This window comes from Cervus elaphus, chromosome 11 (genome assembly GCF_910594005.1).
Source record: "Cervus elaphus chromosome 11, mCerEla1.1, whole genome shotgun sequence".
NCBI classification, from domain to species: Eukaryota; Metazoa; Chordata; class Mammalia; order Artiodactyla; family Cervidae; genus Cervus; species Cervus elaphus.
In genome coordinates this window covers 100,377,625-100,394,671 of record NC_057825.1, presented here as the reverse complement: position 1 = coordinate 100,394,671, position 17,047 = coordinate 100,377,625, and the positions used below count along the sequence as shown (strand labels likewise).

Here is a 17,047-nt window from a genome sequence, read left to right as displayed (position 1 = left end):
TCACCGGTAGCCCACATCCAGTCCCCTTTCCCCAGGCAAGACTCAGGAATGGGTAACCAACCCTCAGGCGCCTCTGTTTTTGTCCCAATAAATATTAACCGAGGAGACAGACAAGCTCTTAAATCAGACCCTGATGGTGTCCCTGGGGCCCTTGACGGGTAGGTACCCTTAAGAGTTGCCTCCGGTCCCAGTACCTCCCACCCTCTGGGCAGGTCAGGAGAGGAAGCCGCTCCAGGGCACATCCATTGTGAAGGGGGACCTTGACCCACCAGGGCTGTAACTCATCCTCTGTGTCCTGTTCCTCTGGACTGTGGGGAAGGGGCTGGCCAGTCTTCTTTCCGTCACCTGTGCGCCCCTGCGGTCCTCAGGGGAGGATGGGCATCTTGCCTGCCTCAGCACTCCACTGACCTTGCCAGGCTCCAGCTCCTGGGACTAAAACCCAGAGGCTCAGGGAGGGGAGGAGCGAGAAACTGCCCTTGCCTCTGGACGTCCAGCACACCCTCTGGCCTAGGGATGTGCCCCCCAACCCCCTGCAAAGGGCTGCTGAGGGCAGGAAGGGGCCCAGGGGCCAGGAAGCAAGGCCCGGCTTGATTCAGAGCCCAGGTCTGACTTGTTAGCTGAAGTCCGTGGCCATGCGCCCTTCAGAAGGCATTGAGCTGCTTCACACCTTTTCAAGGTGAGTTCAGGAGACCCTGAGAGAAGGGACTTGCTGAAGGTGGTTCTCAGAGGTGCCATCTTGAACTTTACATCGTAGCTGGGGGAGACAGGCTTCCCTGGTGGCTCAGATGGTAAAGAATCTGCCTGCAATGCAGGAGACCGGGGTTTGATCACTGGGCCAGGAAGATCCCCTGGAGAAGGGCATGGCAACCCACTCCAGTATTCTTGCCTGGAGCATCCCATGGACAGAGGAACCTGGCGGGCTACAATCCGTGGAGTCAGAAAGAGTTGGAGCTACTGAGCGACTTTCACTGGGAAGATAATTGCCCAAACTGGGCCTGCACTTGGCTGGATGGATACTGGCCCTGGCAGGAAGAGTCTGTGACAGGCACCTCCATGGGAAATGCAGGTAGGGGTAGGGGGCATCTCACCCAGTGGTGCCCTCAGAGCCCATGCCCCCTGCATGCACTAGCACACCCACATCCCCTACCTCGCCCCACCTGGAGTCCATAGTAGGCAGGGGGGTATTTGGTACTCAGGAATCTGAGGCCCTACATTACTCTTCCTCCATTTCTTGGGCCCTCCTGGGACCACCAAGGCCTGGGAGCACCAGCCAGCCTCACTCTACTTTTTATTGACACTATAGAGTCTTCTTAAGGGAGCCTTGCATGCTTGTGGTTCTGGGAGCTTGAAGTTTACCTTTGCGATTTTAAGAAGGGATTTGTTCACAGGGTGGGTCAGACGTGTCAGAGCACAGGTGGTTTATTCGGCTTACTGTGGAGCCCACTTCTGGCTCTTATCAGTTTGTCTCTTTTGGTACATCTGTCCACTCATGCCCTTTGACTTCTGGGGTCTCGATGCGGTGGGAGGTGCATGGAGCCTCAGAGTCAGCCAGAGATCCCTGAGCTCGGACCTCCTATCACCCACACATACCGGCTGTAAAGCCCCTTAACCTGTTTGAGCTTTGGCCTGACTGTCTATAAAGGGAGGCCAATAATAATGCCTGCCCGAAGGGCTGCAGCAGACTTTGAACTAGTTGAGTGAAGGTGCTAATGCCCTCAGGATCATTCTTGGTGTGTAGTAAATGCCCAAACTTTGTGAACCATGGCTATCACCAATAATTAGAGGATGATTACTGTTAATAGCAGAATTGAGTCACGGTTGAAAACATCCTCTCACTCAGATCAGCCACCTCTTCCTATGTCAGAAGGGAGTTCTGAGTACCAGATGGTCCATGTTGATGGCAATGATGCCGGCTAAGTGCCTGGAAGGGCCCATTGGCCAGGCAGTGCCTAAGGGACTGTCATGGGCTGTGAGGAGCCCAGGCCCTTGGGCCCCAGCCTGGATGTGAGCTGGCACTGCGAGAAGAGGGCGCCCCCCAAGAATACGTGCACTTAATTGGATGTTGTCTCTTGTCCTCTTTGAGCCTCTGTAGCTCTCATCTGTAAGAGACCAGAGTTATGGTGCCCTTGGGGATTGTTAGGAACTAATGGATTTGAGTTCTGGGGACACAGGCTTCTAGAAGTAGATGCAGAAGTTGAAAGACCTTCCTGTCTGTCCAACCAGTCTCTGTCTCTAGGCGACTCCATTGACGGGGAGTTCCAGCCTGGCTTGGCCACTAGCTCACTGGGCGACTTTGGTGCGTCAAGCCTTCTTGAGGCTCGGTCTCCCGGATTCCCAGGTTGCTCGGTGGTAAAGAAACTGCCTGCAGTGCAGGAGGTGCGGGTTCGATCCTTGGGTCGGGAAGATCCCCCAGAGAAGGAAATGGTGATGCACTCCAGTGTTCTTGCCTGGGAAATCCCATGGACAGAGGAACCTGGCAGGCTACAGTCCATGGGGTCGCAGAGTCTGACATGGCTTAGCAACTTAACAGCAACAAGAAAATGAGGATACTAATAGAATGTTTCCCCCTGTACACCTCGCTGCCGTCTATGGGGTCGCACAGAGTCGGACACGACTGAAGCGACTTAGCAGCAGCAGTGCACCCCCAGGGGTGTGGTGAGCTGAAGCACCTTGAAAAAGTTACCGACGGGACACAAATCTAAGCGGATCTCATGAGTGTGGACACCCTGGTGAAAAGTGAGCCTGGACCGGTAAGCTTGGTGCTCACTGGTAAGGCTGGCTTGGCCCAGACACCGGACTTTGTCGTCCACATCTGTGGCCCAAGGCTTGACTTGGGCTGCTGCCTGTCTTATCTCAGTCCACATTTTCCAAGTTCTAACTAGTAGCTCTCAACTGAGAGCAGTTTTGCTCCTCAGTGGACATTTGGTGGTGTCTGGAGGTGTTCTGGATTGCCACAACTGATGGGGAGGGTACCAGGGGCATCAAGTGGGTAGAGACCAGGGATGCCGCTAAACATCACGCAAGGCCCAGGCAGCCCCTCACCACAAAGGATGCTCAGGCCAAGGGACTGGCGGTCCAGTGGCTAAGACGCCGTGCTCCCAGTGCAGAGGGTGTGGGTTCAATCCCTGGTCAGGGAGCTGAGATCCCACATAGCACGAAGTGTGGCCGCAAAGTAAAAAAAAAAAAAATTGTAAAAGAATGCTCAGACCCAAATGTCAGTGGTAAAGTTGAGAAACCTTGTTTTAGAAGGAGCACTGGCCAGGGGCTCGGAGAGCTGCCTTTCAGCTCTGACGTGGCCCCTGACATGCTGATATAACTTGGGAAAATCACTATTCCTGTCTGAGCTCCGCTTCCTTGTCTGTAAGTGGGAGCCTCATCTATCAGTGGGGAATGGGATTAGAAGCACCCTCTCCCCCTGGGAACTCCCCCTGACCCTTCTGGATCCCTGCCCCAGGGTTGTATTAGATGACACTGTCCTGGAATTTTCTGTATCCCTGTCCCCACTTACGGTGACCCCTCCAAAGGCTGCAAGCACTTGTGTCCATACACTTGTGGCCCCAGGGTGTGCCCAGCACTGCAAGCAGCAGGTATGGAGTCTAGATAAATCATATGCCATGTTCAGCCATACTTACGGGGCACCCATTGTATACCAGGCTGGAACACCAGAAATGCCGGGTCTTGGCCCTCCCCGTAGGGTGGCCCTGGGAGACACCCTCAGAGGGGAGGTCCCTGTGGATGGGGTGGAGGCAGAGCTGGCAGCTTGTGGGGGCCTGCGTAGATGGGTGAGGAGAAGAGTGGGAGGGGAAGGATGGGGAGTGCCCACGTGGAGACAGCCTCCTCCGGGGTTTGGTCTGCCTGTGGGCAGAGCCAGTGCCCCCTCGGCCAGTTCCGACATGTTCCAAGTGTTGGGCTGGTCATGCCCATTCACTGCAGGAAGGCGCTGCAGCGCCAAGGGCAGGCTGACCAACCTCTGGGTTCAAGAGGGATTGGAACCAGCAAGTGTGGACAGAGCAGCTTGGAGCTTTGCTGCAAAGGGGAGTGAAGCCGGATACTGGCTGGCAGGGAAGCGTTGTAGTGCAGAGCCTCACAGGGGTGCCAGGGCAGCCAGGTGGGGGGTGGTCATACACGGGGCTGCCCGTCGCCCAGTACCTTGTGTCCTTAGCTCAAAGGACTGAAGACTCGGAGCCACCCGTCCCTAGCCCCTGCAGGCAGGGCTGTGTTGAGTGGGGTCACGGGACAGGGACTAAGGCTTTTACTCAACGGGAAGAAAGCCTGGTTCGTAACCTGTCAGACCATGGTACGACTTTGCGTGTGTAATGTGTCACTTCAGTCGTGTCTGACTCTTTGCAACCCTATGGACTGTAGCCCGCCAGGCTCCTCTGTCCATGGGATTCTTCAGGCAAGAAACTAGAGTGGGTTGCCATGCCCTCCTCCAGGAGATCTTCCTGACCCAGGGATCGAACCCACATCTCTTACATCTCCTGCATTGTCAGCGAGGTTCTTTGCCACTAGCGCAAACAACCATGGAATATTCAACCATAAAACAATTTTCTTTTAAAGCCTTATGCTTTCATGCCTTTGACAAAATGCTTGTTTGATAAAGAGGTGAAATCTGTATTGCTGATCCCCTGGTTATCACGAATACTTGATGGAGAGGGGATGCTCCCAGACTAGCCCTTGGAGAGGGAGGGGGAGGGCTGAGCACAAGGGGGCCTGTAGAGGCAAGCTAGCTTCATGGTTTTGCCGAACAGGGCTACTCAGCGTGGTGAGGAAAGCCGTGCGGGTGGTTGTTTAGGCCCAGGACAGCCTTGCCCTGGTCCACTTGGTAGCCAGGGTCAGTGGCTTCCTTCTTGACACCTCTCGCCAGTCTCTCCTCTCTATGTCACTCTGTTTGACACCCGAGGCCAGAGAGGCCATTCTGGAATGGAGATCAGACAAGCCCTTCCCTCTCCTTGGCTCTTAGGTGGTTCTCTTGCTCACATACCCCTTGGCATACCCTGAACCCCCTCCCCGGGGTGCCCTTTGACCCTGTTGTCATTGTACCTGATTCTTGGAATATCGCTTCTCTCTGATTCCTCACCCATCCCCTGCCCAACAGGTGTAAGCAACAGGGAATGTTGCTTCAAGAGATAGGCCCAGCCTGGAGACATTAAAACTGACACCCAAGGGACTTCCCTTGTGGTCCAGTGGCTGACACTTCTTGCTTCCCAATGCAGGGGGCCCAGGTTTGACCCCTGGTCGGGGAGCTAGATCCATGTGTCACAACTAGAGCATCCCACATGCTGCAGCTAAGACCTGGTGCAGCCAAATTAAAAAATAAAGTTGACACCCCAGTCAGTAGTTCATGGACCCACCCAAGAAAACAGAGCTGTGAGGGATCCAACCCAGCGTATGTTACAGGGCACCTCCCTCACTGCGTGGGGCCCTGTTCCAGACTGGGTGAGCTGTGAGCAGACAGGAGGGCCAATTGGCTTGTTCTCCTTGAGCTGCCATAACATAGACTGTAGCCCGCCAGGCTCCTCTGTCCAGGGGATTCTCCAGGCAAGAGTACTAGAGTGGGTTGCCATGTCCTCCTCCAGGGGATCTTCCTGCCCCAGGAATCAATTCTGGGTCTCTTGCATTGCAGGTGGATTCTTTACCATCTGAGTCACCAGGGAAGCCTAATAGAATATCAGACCAGGGACCTTAACAACAGAAATGTATTTTCCCACAATTCTGGAGGCTAGAAGTCCCCAGTCAAGGTGCCAGCAGAGTTGGTTTCTGGTGAGGCCTCTCTTCTCCGCACGTAGACAGTCACCTTCTTGCTGTGTCCTCACGTGTCTTTTCCTTCCCCTCCTTTTGGAAAGGAAATCACTCTTCATCCTCTTATAAGGTCACCAAATCCTTTTGGATTAAGACCCCACCTTAATTAGGATTTCATTTAACCTTCAGTTCAGTACAGTCGCTCAGCCGTGTCTGACGCTTTGCAACCCCATGAACCGCAGCATGCCAGGCCTCCCTGTCCATCACCAACTCCCGGAGTTTACTCAAACTTATGTCCATTGAGTTGGTGATGCCATCCAACCATCTCATCCTCTGTCATCCCCTTCTCCTCCTGCTCTCAATCTTTCCCAGCATCAGGGTCTTTTCCAATGAGTCAGCTCTTCGCATGAGGTGGCCAAAGTATTGGAGTTTCAGCTTCAGCATCAGTCCTTCCAGTGAACACCCAGGGCTGATCTCCTTCAGGATGGACTGGCTGGATCTCCTTGCAGTCCAAGGGACTCTCAAGAGTCTTCTGCAACACCACAGTTCAAAAGCATTAATTCTTCGGCACTCACCTTTCCTCACAGTCCAACTCTCACATCTATACATGACCACTGGAAAAACCATAGCCTTGACCAGACGGACCTTTGTTGACAAAATAATGTCTCTGCTTTTTAATATGCTGTCTAGGTTGGTCATAGCGTTCCTTCCAAGGAGTAAGCATCTTTTAATTTCATGGCTGCAATCACCATCTGCAGTGATTTTGGAGCCCAAAGAAATAAAGTCAGCCACTGTTTTCACTGTTTTCCCATCTATTTGCCATGAAGTGATGGGACCGGATGCCATGATCTTAGTTTTCTGAATGTTGACCTTTAAGTCAACTTTTTCACTCTCCTGTTTCACTTTCATCAACAGGCTTTTTAGTTCTTCTTCACTTTCTGCCATAAGGGTGGTGTCATCTGCATATCTGAGGTTATCAATATTTCTCCCGGCAATCTTGATTCCAGCTTGTGCATCCTCCAGCCCAGCGTTTTCTCATGATGTACTCTGCATATAAGTTAAATAAGCAGGGTGACAATATACAGCCTTGACGTACTCCTTTTCCTATTTGGAACCAGTCTGTTGGTCCATGTCCAGTTCTAACTGTTGCTTCCTGACCTGTATACAGGCTTCTCAAGAGGCAGGTCAGGTGGTCTGGTAGTCCCATCTCTTGAAGAATTTTCCACAGTTTATTGTGATCTACACAGTCAAAGGCTTTGGCATAGTCATAAAGCAGAAATTGATGTTTTCTTGGAACTCTCTTGCTTTTTCAATGATCCAGGGGATGTTGGCAATTTAATCTCTGGTTCCTGTGCCTTTTCTAAAAGCAGCTTGAACATCTGGAAGTTTACGGTTCACATATTGCTGAAGCCTGGCTTGGAGGATTTTGAGCATTACTTTACTAGCGTGTGAGATGAGTGCAATTGTGCCGTAGCTTGAGCATTCTTTGGCACTGTCTTTCTTTGGGATTGGAATGAAAACTGACCTTTTCCTGTCCTGTAGCCACTGCTGAGTTTTCCAAACTTGCTGATATATTGAGTGCAGCACTTTCACAGCATCATCTTTCAGGATTTGAAATAGATCAACTGGAATTCCATCACCTCCACTAGCTTTGTTCATAGTGAAGCTTCCTAAGGCCCACTTGACTTCACATTCCAGGATGTCTGGCTCTAGGTGAGTGATCACACCATTGTGATTATCTGGGCCGTGAAGATCTTATTTGTACAGTTTTTCTGTGTATTCTTGCCACCTCTTCTTAATATCTTCTGCTTCTGTTAGGTCCATACCATTTCTGTCCTTTATTGTGCCTCTCTTTGCATGAAATGTTCCCTTGGTATCTCTAATTTTCTTGAAGAGATCTCTAGTCTTTCCCATTCTATTGTTTTCCTCTATTGCTTTGCATTGATCACTGAAGAAGGCTTTCTTATCTCTCCTTGCTACTCTTTGGAACTCTGCATTCAGTTGGGTATATCTTTCCTTTTCTCCTTTGCTTTTTACTTCTCTTCTTTTCACAGCCATTTGTAAGGCCTCCTCAGACAGTCATTTTGCTTTTGTGTGTTTTTTTTTTCTTTTAACATTTAACCTTAAGTACCTCCTAAAGACCTTGTCACACTGGGGATTAGGGCTTCATCATAGGAGTTGTGGGTGGAGGGGGAAGTGCTTCCCTGGCGGCTCATGGATAAAGAACCCACCTGCCCGTGCAGGAGATGCCGGTTCAATCCCTGGTCAGGGGAAGGTCCCACCTCCCTAGGAGCAACTGAGTCCATGCCCCACAACTACTGAGCCTGTGCTTCAAAGCCCAGGAACTGCAACTAGTGAACCTGTGTGCCTTGACTGCTGTAGCCCACACACCCCAACTAGAGAGTAGCCCCACCTTGCCCCAACTTCATTGCTGCTGAGGGGAACAGTATTGAAGACCCAGCACAGCCAAAAATTAATGTTATTTTTTTTTAAATTGGGCTTCCACAATGGCTTAGCAGTAAAGAATCTGCCTGCCAGTGCAGGGAACATGGGAGACTGGGATTTGATCCCTGGGTTGGGAAGATCCCCTGAAGCAGAAATGGCAACCCACAGTGTTATTGCCTGTAAAATCTAATGGACAAGGGAGCCTGGAGGGCTGCAGTCCCTGGGGTTGCAAAGAGCCAGACAGGCATGCATGCAATAATAGTGCAATTAAAACAAAACCAAAACATATGAATTGTGGAAAGAGACAAAATTCTGTCCATCACACCAGTAAACAAAGAAATATGTATATACCAGGAAGTCATGGCCAAATGAAGAAAGTAAAACAGATGAGGGAAGACAGGAATGGTGGCGCGCATGACACCCTGGAGGAGGTAACAGTCAAGCCGAGGAAAGCAGGAAGTGTGGATTCCAAGGGAGAGCATTCAAGCCAGAGAGGACAGCAACGGATGGGCCTGGTGGGTTTGAGCAGGGGCAGCATGGCTGAATCCAGAGAGCGGTGTAGGGAGGGACCCAGGAGATGAGGTCAGAGCTGGGGGGCAGGGAGCACAGTTATTGGCCATTTACGGACTTCTGTGTTTATACTCTGAGCCTGGGGGAGGCTGTTGCACAGAGGGGGCCTGAGGATATGTTTTCAGCAGCTTCCTCCAGCCCTATTTGGAAAATAGACCAGCAGGATGCAGGGCAGAAGCAGGAAGACAAGGCAGGAGAGATGGTTGCCGGGGAGGGCCAGGGGAGGTGGGAGGGGGGCTCAGAGGCAGGTGCAGGTTGAGGGGAGTGCTGGCAGGATTTGCAGGGGCTGAGGGCTGGGAGGAAGGTCTGTGCCCAGGCTTTTGGTGAGAGCATCCACAGGGTGGGGTTGCCATCAACTGAGCCGGGGAAGGCTGTGGGTGGAGTGGGTTTGCAGGGGGAGATTAGGAGCTCAGTTTGGGTTTGGTCCGTCTAAGGACCTCCTGGGTGTCCACTTGCAGGTGGTAAGCAGGCAGGTGAGTCCGGAGCTCGGGAAGAAGTTAGCCCACATCTCCTGACTGAGGCTTGGCTCTGTAAGGAACTTGCTGATTTTGCAGGTTCATTGGGTGTAACTTTTTTTTCTCATCTTTCTCAGATGCATTTTTCTTACTCATGATTTTAAACACCGATGTGCATGTTTATTAGCTTTTCCTGTTTCCTTATCTGTCAATTTCCTGTGTGTATCCTGTAACTGTTTCTCCTGGGGTAGCTGTGCTTATTTTCCAAGTCACCATTGGTTCATCCAGACCAAAGGTGTTTTCTCTCTCGCCCCTCTCTTGCTCTGGGGGCTCTAATTACTTTTAAATATTTTAATTAACCTGTACTAAATGCATTATGGGCTTCCCCGATGACTTGGTGGGTAAAGAATCCATCTGCGATGCAGGTGACCCAGGAGACTTGGGTTCCATCCCTCGGTCAGGAATACCCGCCAGAGGAGGGCATGGAAACCCCCTCCAGTATTCTTGCCTGTAAAATCCCATGGACAGAGGAACCTGGCGGGCTACAGTCCATGGGGTCACAGAGAGTCAAGCACAACTGAGTGACCAAGAATGTTAACATAACACATTAAATGCATATGTGAGGATGGATATATATATTCGATATGTGAGTCACCAAGAATAATATAATGATCCCTAGTGAACCCATTCTCCCCCTAGAACTAGAGCATCACCAGCCTGCCTCTCTGAGTCCCTCTCTTCTCCCACCTTTAGAAGTTGCTACCAGCATTTGTCGTTCCTAATTTTTTTGTTCTTATTCATAATGTTATCTCTTGTGTCTCCCTGTGAATATATTGTTTGAATTATATATTATTCTTGAATTTTTTCTTTTTCTTTTTCTTTGGCTGCACTGCATGGCATGTGGGATCTTAGTTCCCCAATCAGGGGTCACACCCATGCCCTTTGCAGTGGAAACATGGAGTCCTAACTACTGGACCACAAGGGAATTCCCCTTGGTTTTGAATCTTATACCAAAAAAAAAAAAAAAAAATTGCAATCATGGTCTCCTAAGACTGTTTTTTCAGCTACACTGCTTCTAAGACTTACCCACATTGCTCTGTGTTATAGGTCATTCATTTTTCACTGCAGTGTAACTTTTCCTCCCGTGGGGGCACAATCTATTTATCTGCTCTGTTTCCATGGACATTTGGTTGATTCAGGCTATCATTACTGTGGAGTCCTCTAGGGACCCCTGGGCAATGATTTTCTCTGACATGTATACCCCAGGGAGGATTACCGTGCCCTAAGATTTGTTGTGTGTGCTCAGCCATGTCCGACTCTTTGCGACCCCATGAACTGTAGCCTGCCAGGTTCATCTGTCCAGGGGATTCTCCAGGCAAGAATACTGGAGTGGGTTGCCTTTTCTAAGGTATGCAGATGTGAACATGCAAGTGGTTTTCCACAGTGGTTGTACCAATTTACACAGTCACCAGCATGTTTAAAAAATGACCATTGATCTATTCCTCTCCTGTGACTCTTCTTATTTCATTATTATTGTTTCTTGTCAATCAGAAGGTGTGGTCTTCTCATCGTAATTTTCACTTCCTGTTCGTTGAGGAGGTTGTGCTGTCTTTCACGTCCTTATTCATTTCTCTGGTTTCCTTTTCCAATGTTTATCAGTTCTAGACATTCTTCTTTCATCGGCTGTAAATATTGCCTGCTGTCTCCTCCCATTGTGTCAGGCATTCCTCACTGGTCATGGTGCCCTTTGTTGAACAGAAGTCCTTTGATGTGATGGAGTTCATCAATTTTTGTCCTTTCTGGTTTGAAGTTTTAAGAAATCTTCCCCAACCTTTAGGTTGGCAAGATACTATTTTACATTTTATTTTTATTTATTTATTTATTTATTTATTTATTTATTTATTTTTGGCTGCACTGGGTCTTTCTTGCTGGAAGTGGGCTTCTCTAGTTGCAGCAAGCAAGGGCTACTCTCTTGTTGGAACTTGCAGGCTCTAGAGCTTTGGCTCAGTAGCTATGGCATGCAGGCCGAGTTGCTCCATGGCATGTGGTATGTGGGATCTTCCCAGACCAGGGATCAAACACATGTCCCCTGCATTGGCAGGCAGATTTTTAACCACTAAACCACCAGGAAAGCCCTACATTTTATTTTAACTCTAGAGCTCACTTTTCACGTTTTATCTTTAGTTAATCTGGAGCTCGCTTTTGCACGTGGTATTTATTTTCTTTATATGATGATTTATTTTCTTTATATGATGAGTCAGTTTTCCTAACGCCGTCTATTATACTGAACAACTGGCCTTTCCCCGAAGCTTCTGGGAAGGTCCCGCTATACCTCAGCCTCTTTTTGAGCTCTCTGGTCTGTTTGCTAGTGTGTCTGTCTGTTCTTGTACCAAGCACACAATTTTTATTACAGTAATTATAAATGTTTTAGTGTATAATAGGGAAAACTCTCTCTTTACTCTTCCTTCCTAGATTCTTATGGATTTTTAAATTCTTTATTATACATTTCAGAGTAAATTTATCAAAGTCCTCAAAAATTCAACTGGATTTTTGATTGAGATGGTGTTGAATTTATAATTTATTACAGGAGAAATAGCATCTTTATAATGTTATTATAATCATATCTAAGATGGAACGTCTTATTTATTCAGATTAGCTTTCTTTATAGAGGTTCTTTGAGTTTTGGTTAATACTTCAATACTTTTTAGTTTTTATTTCTATTATGAGTGTTATTTTTATTGTATTTTCTAGGTGGTTATTACTGGTGTAGAAAATTGCTATTGATTTTCATAAATTAATCTCACATCTGACAACCTACACTGAACTCTCGTGTATATTGATTCTTTTGGTCCCTGTAGGGACCATGTCGTCTATAAATAGTGTTAATTTTATCTTATACTTCCCAACTCTTACACTGTTTGGGGTTTTTCTGTTTGTTTTTTTCCTTTTTCAAAATTTCCTTAGAGTATTGGCCAGACATCAGTTAGTGGTAACTGTGGCCAACCTTGGCTTGTCCCAAATCTTAAAGAAAATGTGTGTGAGCCTTTGCCATTAAACCTAGTATTTTCTGTAAAGAAATACTTGTTTTACAAATATAAGCCACATCAAGTTTATAAAGTTCCCTTATAAAGTTCCTAGTTTGCTAAGAGTTTTTGCTTGTTTATTTTAATTATAAATAGATGTGGATGTTTATCAAATGCTTTTTCTGTATTAGGATTTTCATATGATTTTCTCTCCTTACACTCTTACAGATAAAACCGTGTTAATCCTGGTGTACTTTTTTTTTTTTTTAATTTCAGTTGGATTAATTTACCTAATGTGGTTTAAGATTTTGCATCTATGTTCAAAAGTGAAATGGGCACATAATTTTCTTTTTGTTCATTTGTTTTTCCAGCTGTATTACGCCATAATTAACACCTAACATTATGTAAGCTTATGTAAAGATCACCCACAATAAAGTTAGCTGATGCATCCATCACCTCGAATAATTACCATTTTTTTGTGTGGTGGTGGTGGTGAGAACATTGGAGAATTACTCCCCAGTGGTTAAGAATACAGCTTGCAATGCAGGGGACACAGGTTCGATCCCTGGTCGGGGAACTAAGATCCCACATGCCTTTCGGAACAGCTAAGTCTATGCATTGCAACTACTGAAGCCTACGAGCTCTGAAGCCCACACTGAAACTAAGACGCAATGCAGCCAATAGTTACTTAATTACTTAATTTAAAAAATAATTTTAAAAGATCTATCCCTTAGCAACTTTCAAGGGTACAGTACAGTATTGCTAACTATAGTCACCGTACTGTAGCTTAGATTCCCCAGAACTTATCCGTCTCACACTCGGAAGCTGGTACCTTTGACCAACATGTCTCCACCCCTGCCCTCTGCTTCCTGGCAACCGCCAGCCTACGCTCAGTTTCCTTGAGTGTGGCTTTTTTAGGTTCCACATATAACTGAGATCATGCAGCATTCGTGTTTTAGACTTCTTCACTTAGCGTGATATCCTCAAAGTTCACCCGTGTGGTCACTGTGCTTTTCGTTCTCACGCTGTCCTTGTATGACTGAGGAGTCTAGATGACTCTACTGGTCACTGGACTAGCAATACGGAGATCACTGGCGATCTAAGAAAAGCAGTTTGCTTGCAATGGCCGGGCACAGGCCCTGCAGAAGTAAGATCAAGGGAGACTAAGAGGAGAGGAGGTGAAGATGGTGAGTTAAAGGAGAGAAAAAAGCAACGGCTTGAGAGGAAAGTAGGGTCAATGGAGCTTTGGTTTCCGTATTTTCAGTGAAAGAACCCGCCTGCCAATGCAGGAGACATGAGTCACGGATTCAATCCCTGGGTTGGGAAGATCCCCTGGAGGAGGGCAAGGCAACCCACTCCAGTATTCTTGTCTGGAGAATCCCATGGACAGAGGAGCCTGGCGGGCTATAGTCACACGACTGAAGCGACTTAGCACGTGATTCTTACTGGTGTGCAGTGGTGTTTCATCGTGGCTTTAATTTGTATTTCTTTAATTGGATATGGTGTTAAACATCTTTCTCATGCTTATTTGCCATCTGTGTATCCTCTATGGTGAAGTGTTTGATCAGGTTTTTTTTTTAACCCATTTATTGATGTTAATTTGAGTTGTACTTTTTCTTACAGATAAATTTTGAGAGTTCTTTATATATTCTGAACATCCTTTGTTAGAAGTTTGATTTGCAGATCTGTAGTTTCCCTTTCGATTTATCAATGTCTCTTACAGAGCAAAACTTTTCTTATTAAGAAGTACAGTTTTTCAATGTTTTCTTTTATAAGTGCCTATTGGTGCCATGTCTAAGAACTCTTTGCTAAATCCAGGCCATAAAGACTTTCTCCTATTTTTTTCCTAAAAGTTTTATAGTTTTACATCTGGCTTTTAAAAATGTATGCTCCATTTTGAGTTAATTTTTGTATAAGAAATAAGATTTAGGTCAAAGTTCATTTTTGAAAAGTTCATGGATGTCCAATTTTTCTAGCACCATTTGTTGAAAAAAATTAAACTTTTTCCATTGATTGCTTTTGCACATTTGTGAAAAGTCATCTCAGTCATATTTATGTGGATGTGTTTCTGGGTTCCCCATTTTGCTTCACTGATCTGTGTGTCTGTCTTTTCTCCAACGCCACATTTTCTTCATTATTATAGCTTTATAATGTCTTGAAATCAGGTAGACTGATTTCTACCACTTTTTTTCTTTTATCTAATCTATTTATCTGCCTTTCACATAAGTTTTAGAATCACTGTGTCTATATCAACAACAAAAAATTGTCCTGGGATTTTTACTGGAATTATGTTCAATCTGTAAATCATTTTGAAGATAACTGACATCTTTATAACGCTGAGAACACAGTGTGTCTCATTACTTATTTAAATCTTCTGTGATTTCTTTTATCAGCATTTCGTAGTTTTCAATATACAGATTATGTGCATGTTTTGTTAGATTGTTTTAGCTATTTATTTTTACATTTTATATTATCATTTTATTGTTTATTATTATCATTTAATATTATTTATATTTTATGTTTTTATATAATTATATAAAATATATATTTTTATATAAAATATATTTTATATATAAATTTTATACATATATAAATAAATATATATAAATTTTATATAAAATATACATAATATATATAATATAATTATTTATATTTTAAATATTTTTATCTATTTTCCCTACTTCACTTATGGGCTGGGTGATTGTAATTAGTATAACAAGTTTTTAGAATTTTGGTTTCCAATGGTACATTGTTGATCAATAGACATGTAACATTTTTTTTCATATGGACCATTTTTTGAAATTATATATTTATTTATTTTTGGCTACACTGGGTCTTTGTTGCTGCATACAGGTTTTCTATAGAACTGTGATTGATTTTTGTATTGACTTGGTATCCTGTAACCTTGCTAATCTCATTTATTAGAGGATTTTTTGGTATGTTCTTTGAAACTGTCTGCATGGATAATTATGTCATCTGTAAATAGGGATAGTTTGGGTTTCTTCTTTCTCATCCATGTCCATGTGACCCTGCTGTCCATTTTGATGTGTTGTGATTAAATAAAAGATCTGGTCCCTACCCTACAGACAGAGAACTTGAAATGTGACTTTCTACTCAAATGTGAGTTAAGCCCGGACACGAAATGCAGCCAAGCGGCAGTGTGATGAGCAAGAGGGGGGCCTTCGCGTTCCTGGGGGAAATCAGGGAGGGCTGCATGGAGGAGGTGGTCCAGGAGTTGGGTCTTAAAGGTCGAGGTGCCCTGTAACTTGTCTCTGTCTTTTTCCTTTCCACCTCCCCTTGTTTAGTGCCTTTCCAGTACAAGACTCACTCCCACCTCCCACCCCATCCCACCACATGGCTGAGAGGGTGGGCATGCTCCAGGTGAGCCCAGCAGGGAGGGCCCATTTTGTGTGAGGAGCAGGGCAGCAGAGAGACCAGGGGGCACAACTGAGTGTGCTGTTACGCTGCAGCCCGGTCCATTTGTGCAGTGCACAGCCTGGGCAGCCGTACATGGTGGTCACACAAGGAGAGTCTCCCCACCCCTACTTCCACCCGGAGCCTGGCACCCACACTGGAGAGAGATGGGGGCAGGGCCACGTGTTCCACTCTCCTGGGTCTGTGTCCCCCTCCAGATAGCAGCGACAGTGAGCTGGAGCTGTCCGCAGTGCGCCACCAGCCAGAGGGGCTTGACCAGTTGCAGGCACAGACCAAGTTCACCAAGAAGGAGCTGCAGAGCCTCTACAGGGGCTTCAAGAACGTGAGTGCCCCACATCTCCCACCTCCAGGGCTGGCCCTGATCCCCCGGCTCTCCTGTTCTGGGCTCCAGGGTGCTGGCAGACCTTCTGGAAATTCCCCATGGCACAGTACATACCTCAGCGTCTTTATGGGGCTCATGTTTTGTGGGACAACTGTCTGGAGGGAGGGCCAGGGCCCAGAATCACTGTTCTGAAGGCACTACCTTTATGAGTGTCTCAGTACTGGTGCAGTGGAGGAACATGGGGACAGACCAACTTAGCGTGAGGGGTCCTGCCACCCCCTCCCGCCTACCCCTCCCATGATGCCCACTCCATTGGGCTTTCCCCTGCCTGGGGCTGGGGAGCCCAGCAGTGCCTTGCACAGCAGGCATCAGCCAAAGGGAAGAGAGAGGCCAGGCCCCCTGGAGTTGGGGTGCAGGGCAGGGTGGCTGGGGTCACTGAGAGGAGTCCCTTCCTACTGCAGGAGTGCCCCACAGGCCTGGTGGACGAAGACACGTTCAAACTCATTTACTCACAGTTCTTCCCTCAGGGAGGTGAGTCCAAGGCCCACGGTTCCTCCCGAAGTCCCTGCTTCCCTGTGGCTGCCCCACAAAGTGTGGGCTTCCGTTTTGTAGGGAGGGGACCCTCAGCCCCCCCACATCCTCCCCACCATTCCTTGCCTGGTGCTGCCTCCATCCAGTAGGAAGGGGGCACTCCAGCCCAGGACACAGTGGGAATGCCCAGTGGAGCAGCCTGGGGTTGGGACATGGGCGGCCGGGTGTCCTGGACACTCCCAGCCTCGCACTTGGTCTCCCTAGATGCCACCACCTACGCACACTTCCTCTTCAACGCCTTCGACGCCGATGGGAACGGGGCCATCCGCTTTGAGGTAGGTCCCTGTCAACCCCTCCCACATCCCCGGCTCCTGCATCTCCCAGACGTGGTACCACCCCCTCGGGGCCGTCCAGAGGCTCAGACGTGACCCTGGTGTCAGCGGCCCAATGGGTCACCCAGGAAACACATGGACTCCGTGTGGCTGGCCCTGGGCCTGATTGAAGTCAGGGTAATTCGAGTTTGC

At 47.5% G+C, this 17,047-nt stretch overlaps 1 protein-coding gene across 4 annotated transcripts in view; it reads left to right on the top strand.

Annotated features, from left to right (window-relative positions):
• The window catches only part of KCNIP3 (potassium voltage-gated channel interacting protein 3), a 92,324-nt gene that overhangs the window by 63,219 nt on the left and 12,058 nt on the right, over window positions 1-17,047 (top strand). For all 4 annotated transcript variants that reach the window (XM_043918731.1, XM_043918730.1, XM_043918732.1 and 1 more), the window contains 3 exons: window positions 15,868-15,992; window positions 16,454-16,523; window positions 16,788-16,858. In XM_043918731.1, coding sequence (XP_043774666.1) covers window positions 15,868-15,992; window positions 16,454-16,523; window positions 16,788-16,858 — 266 coding nt within the window. The remainder of the gene's footprint in view (window positions 1-15,867; window positions 15,993-16,453; window positions 16,524-16,787; window positions 16,859-17,047) is intronic.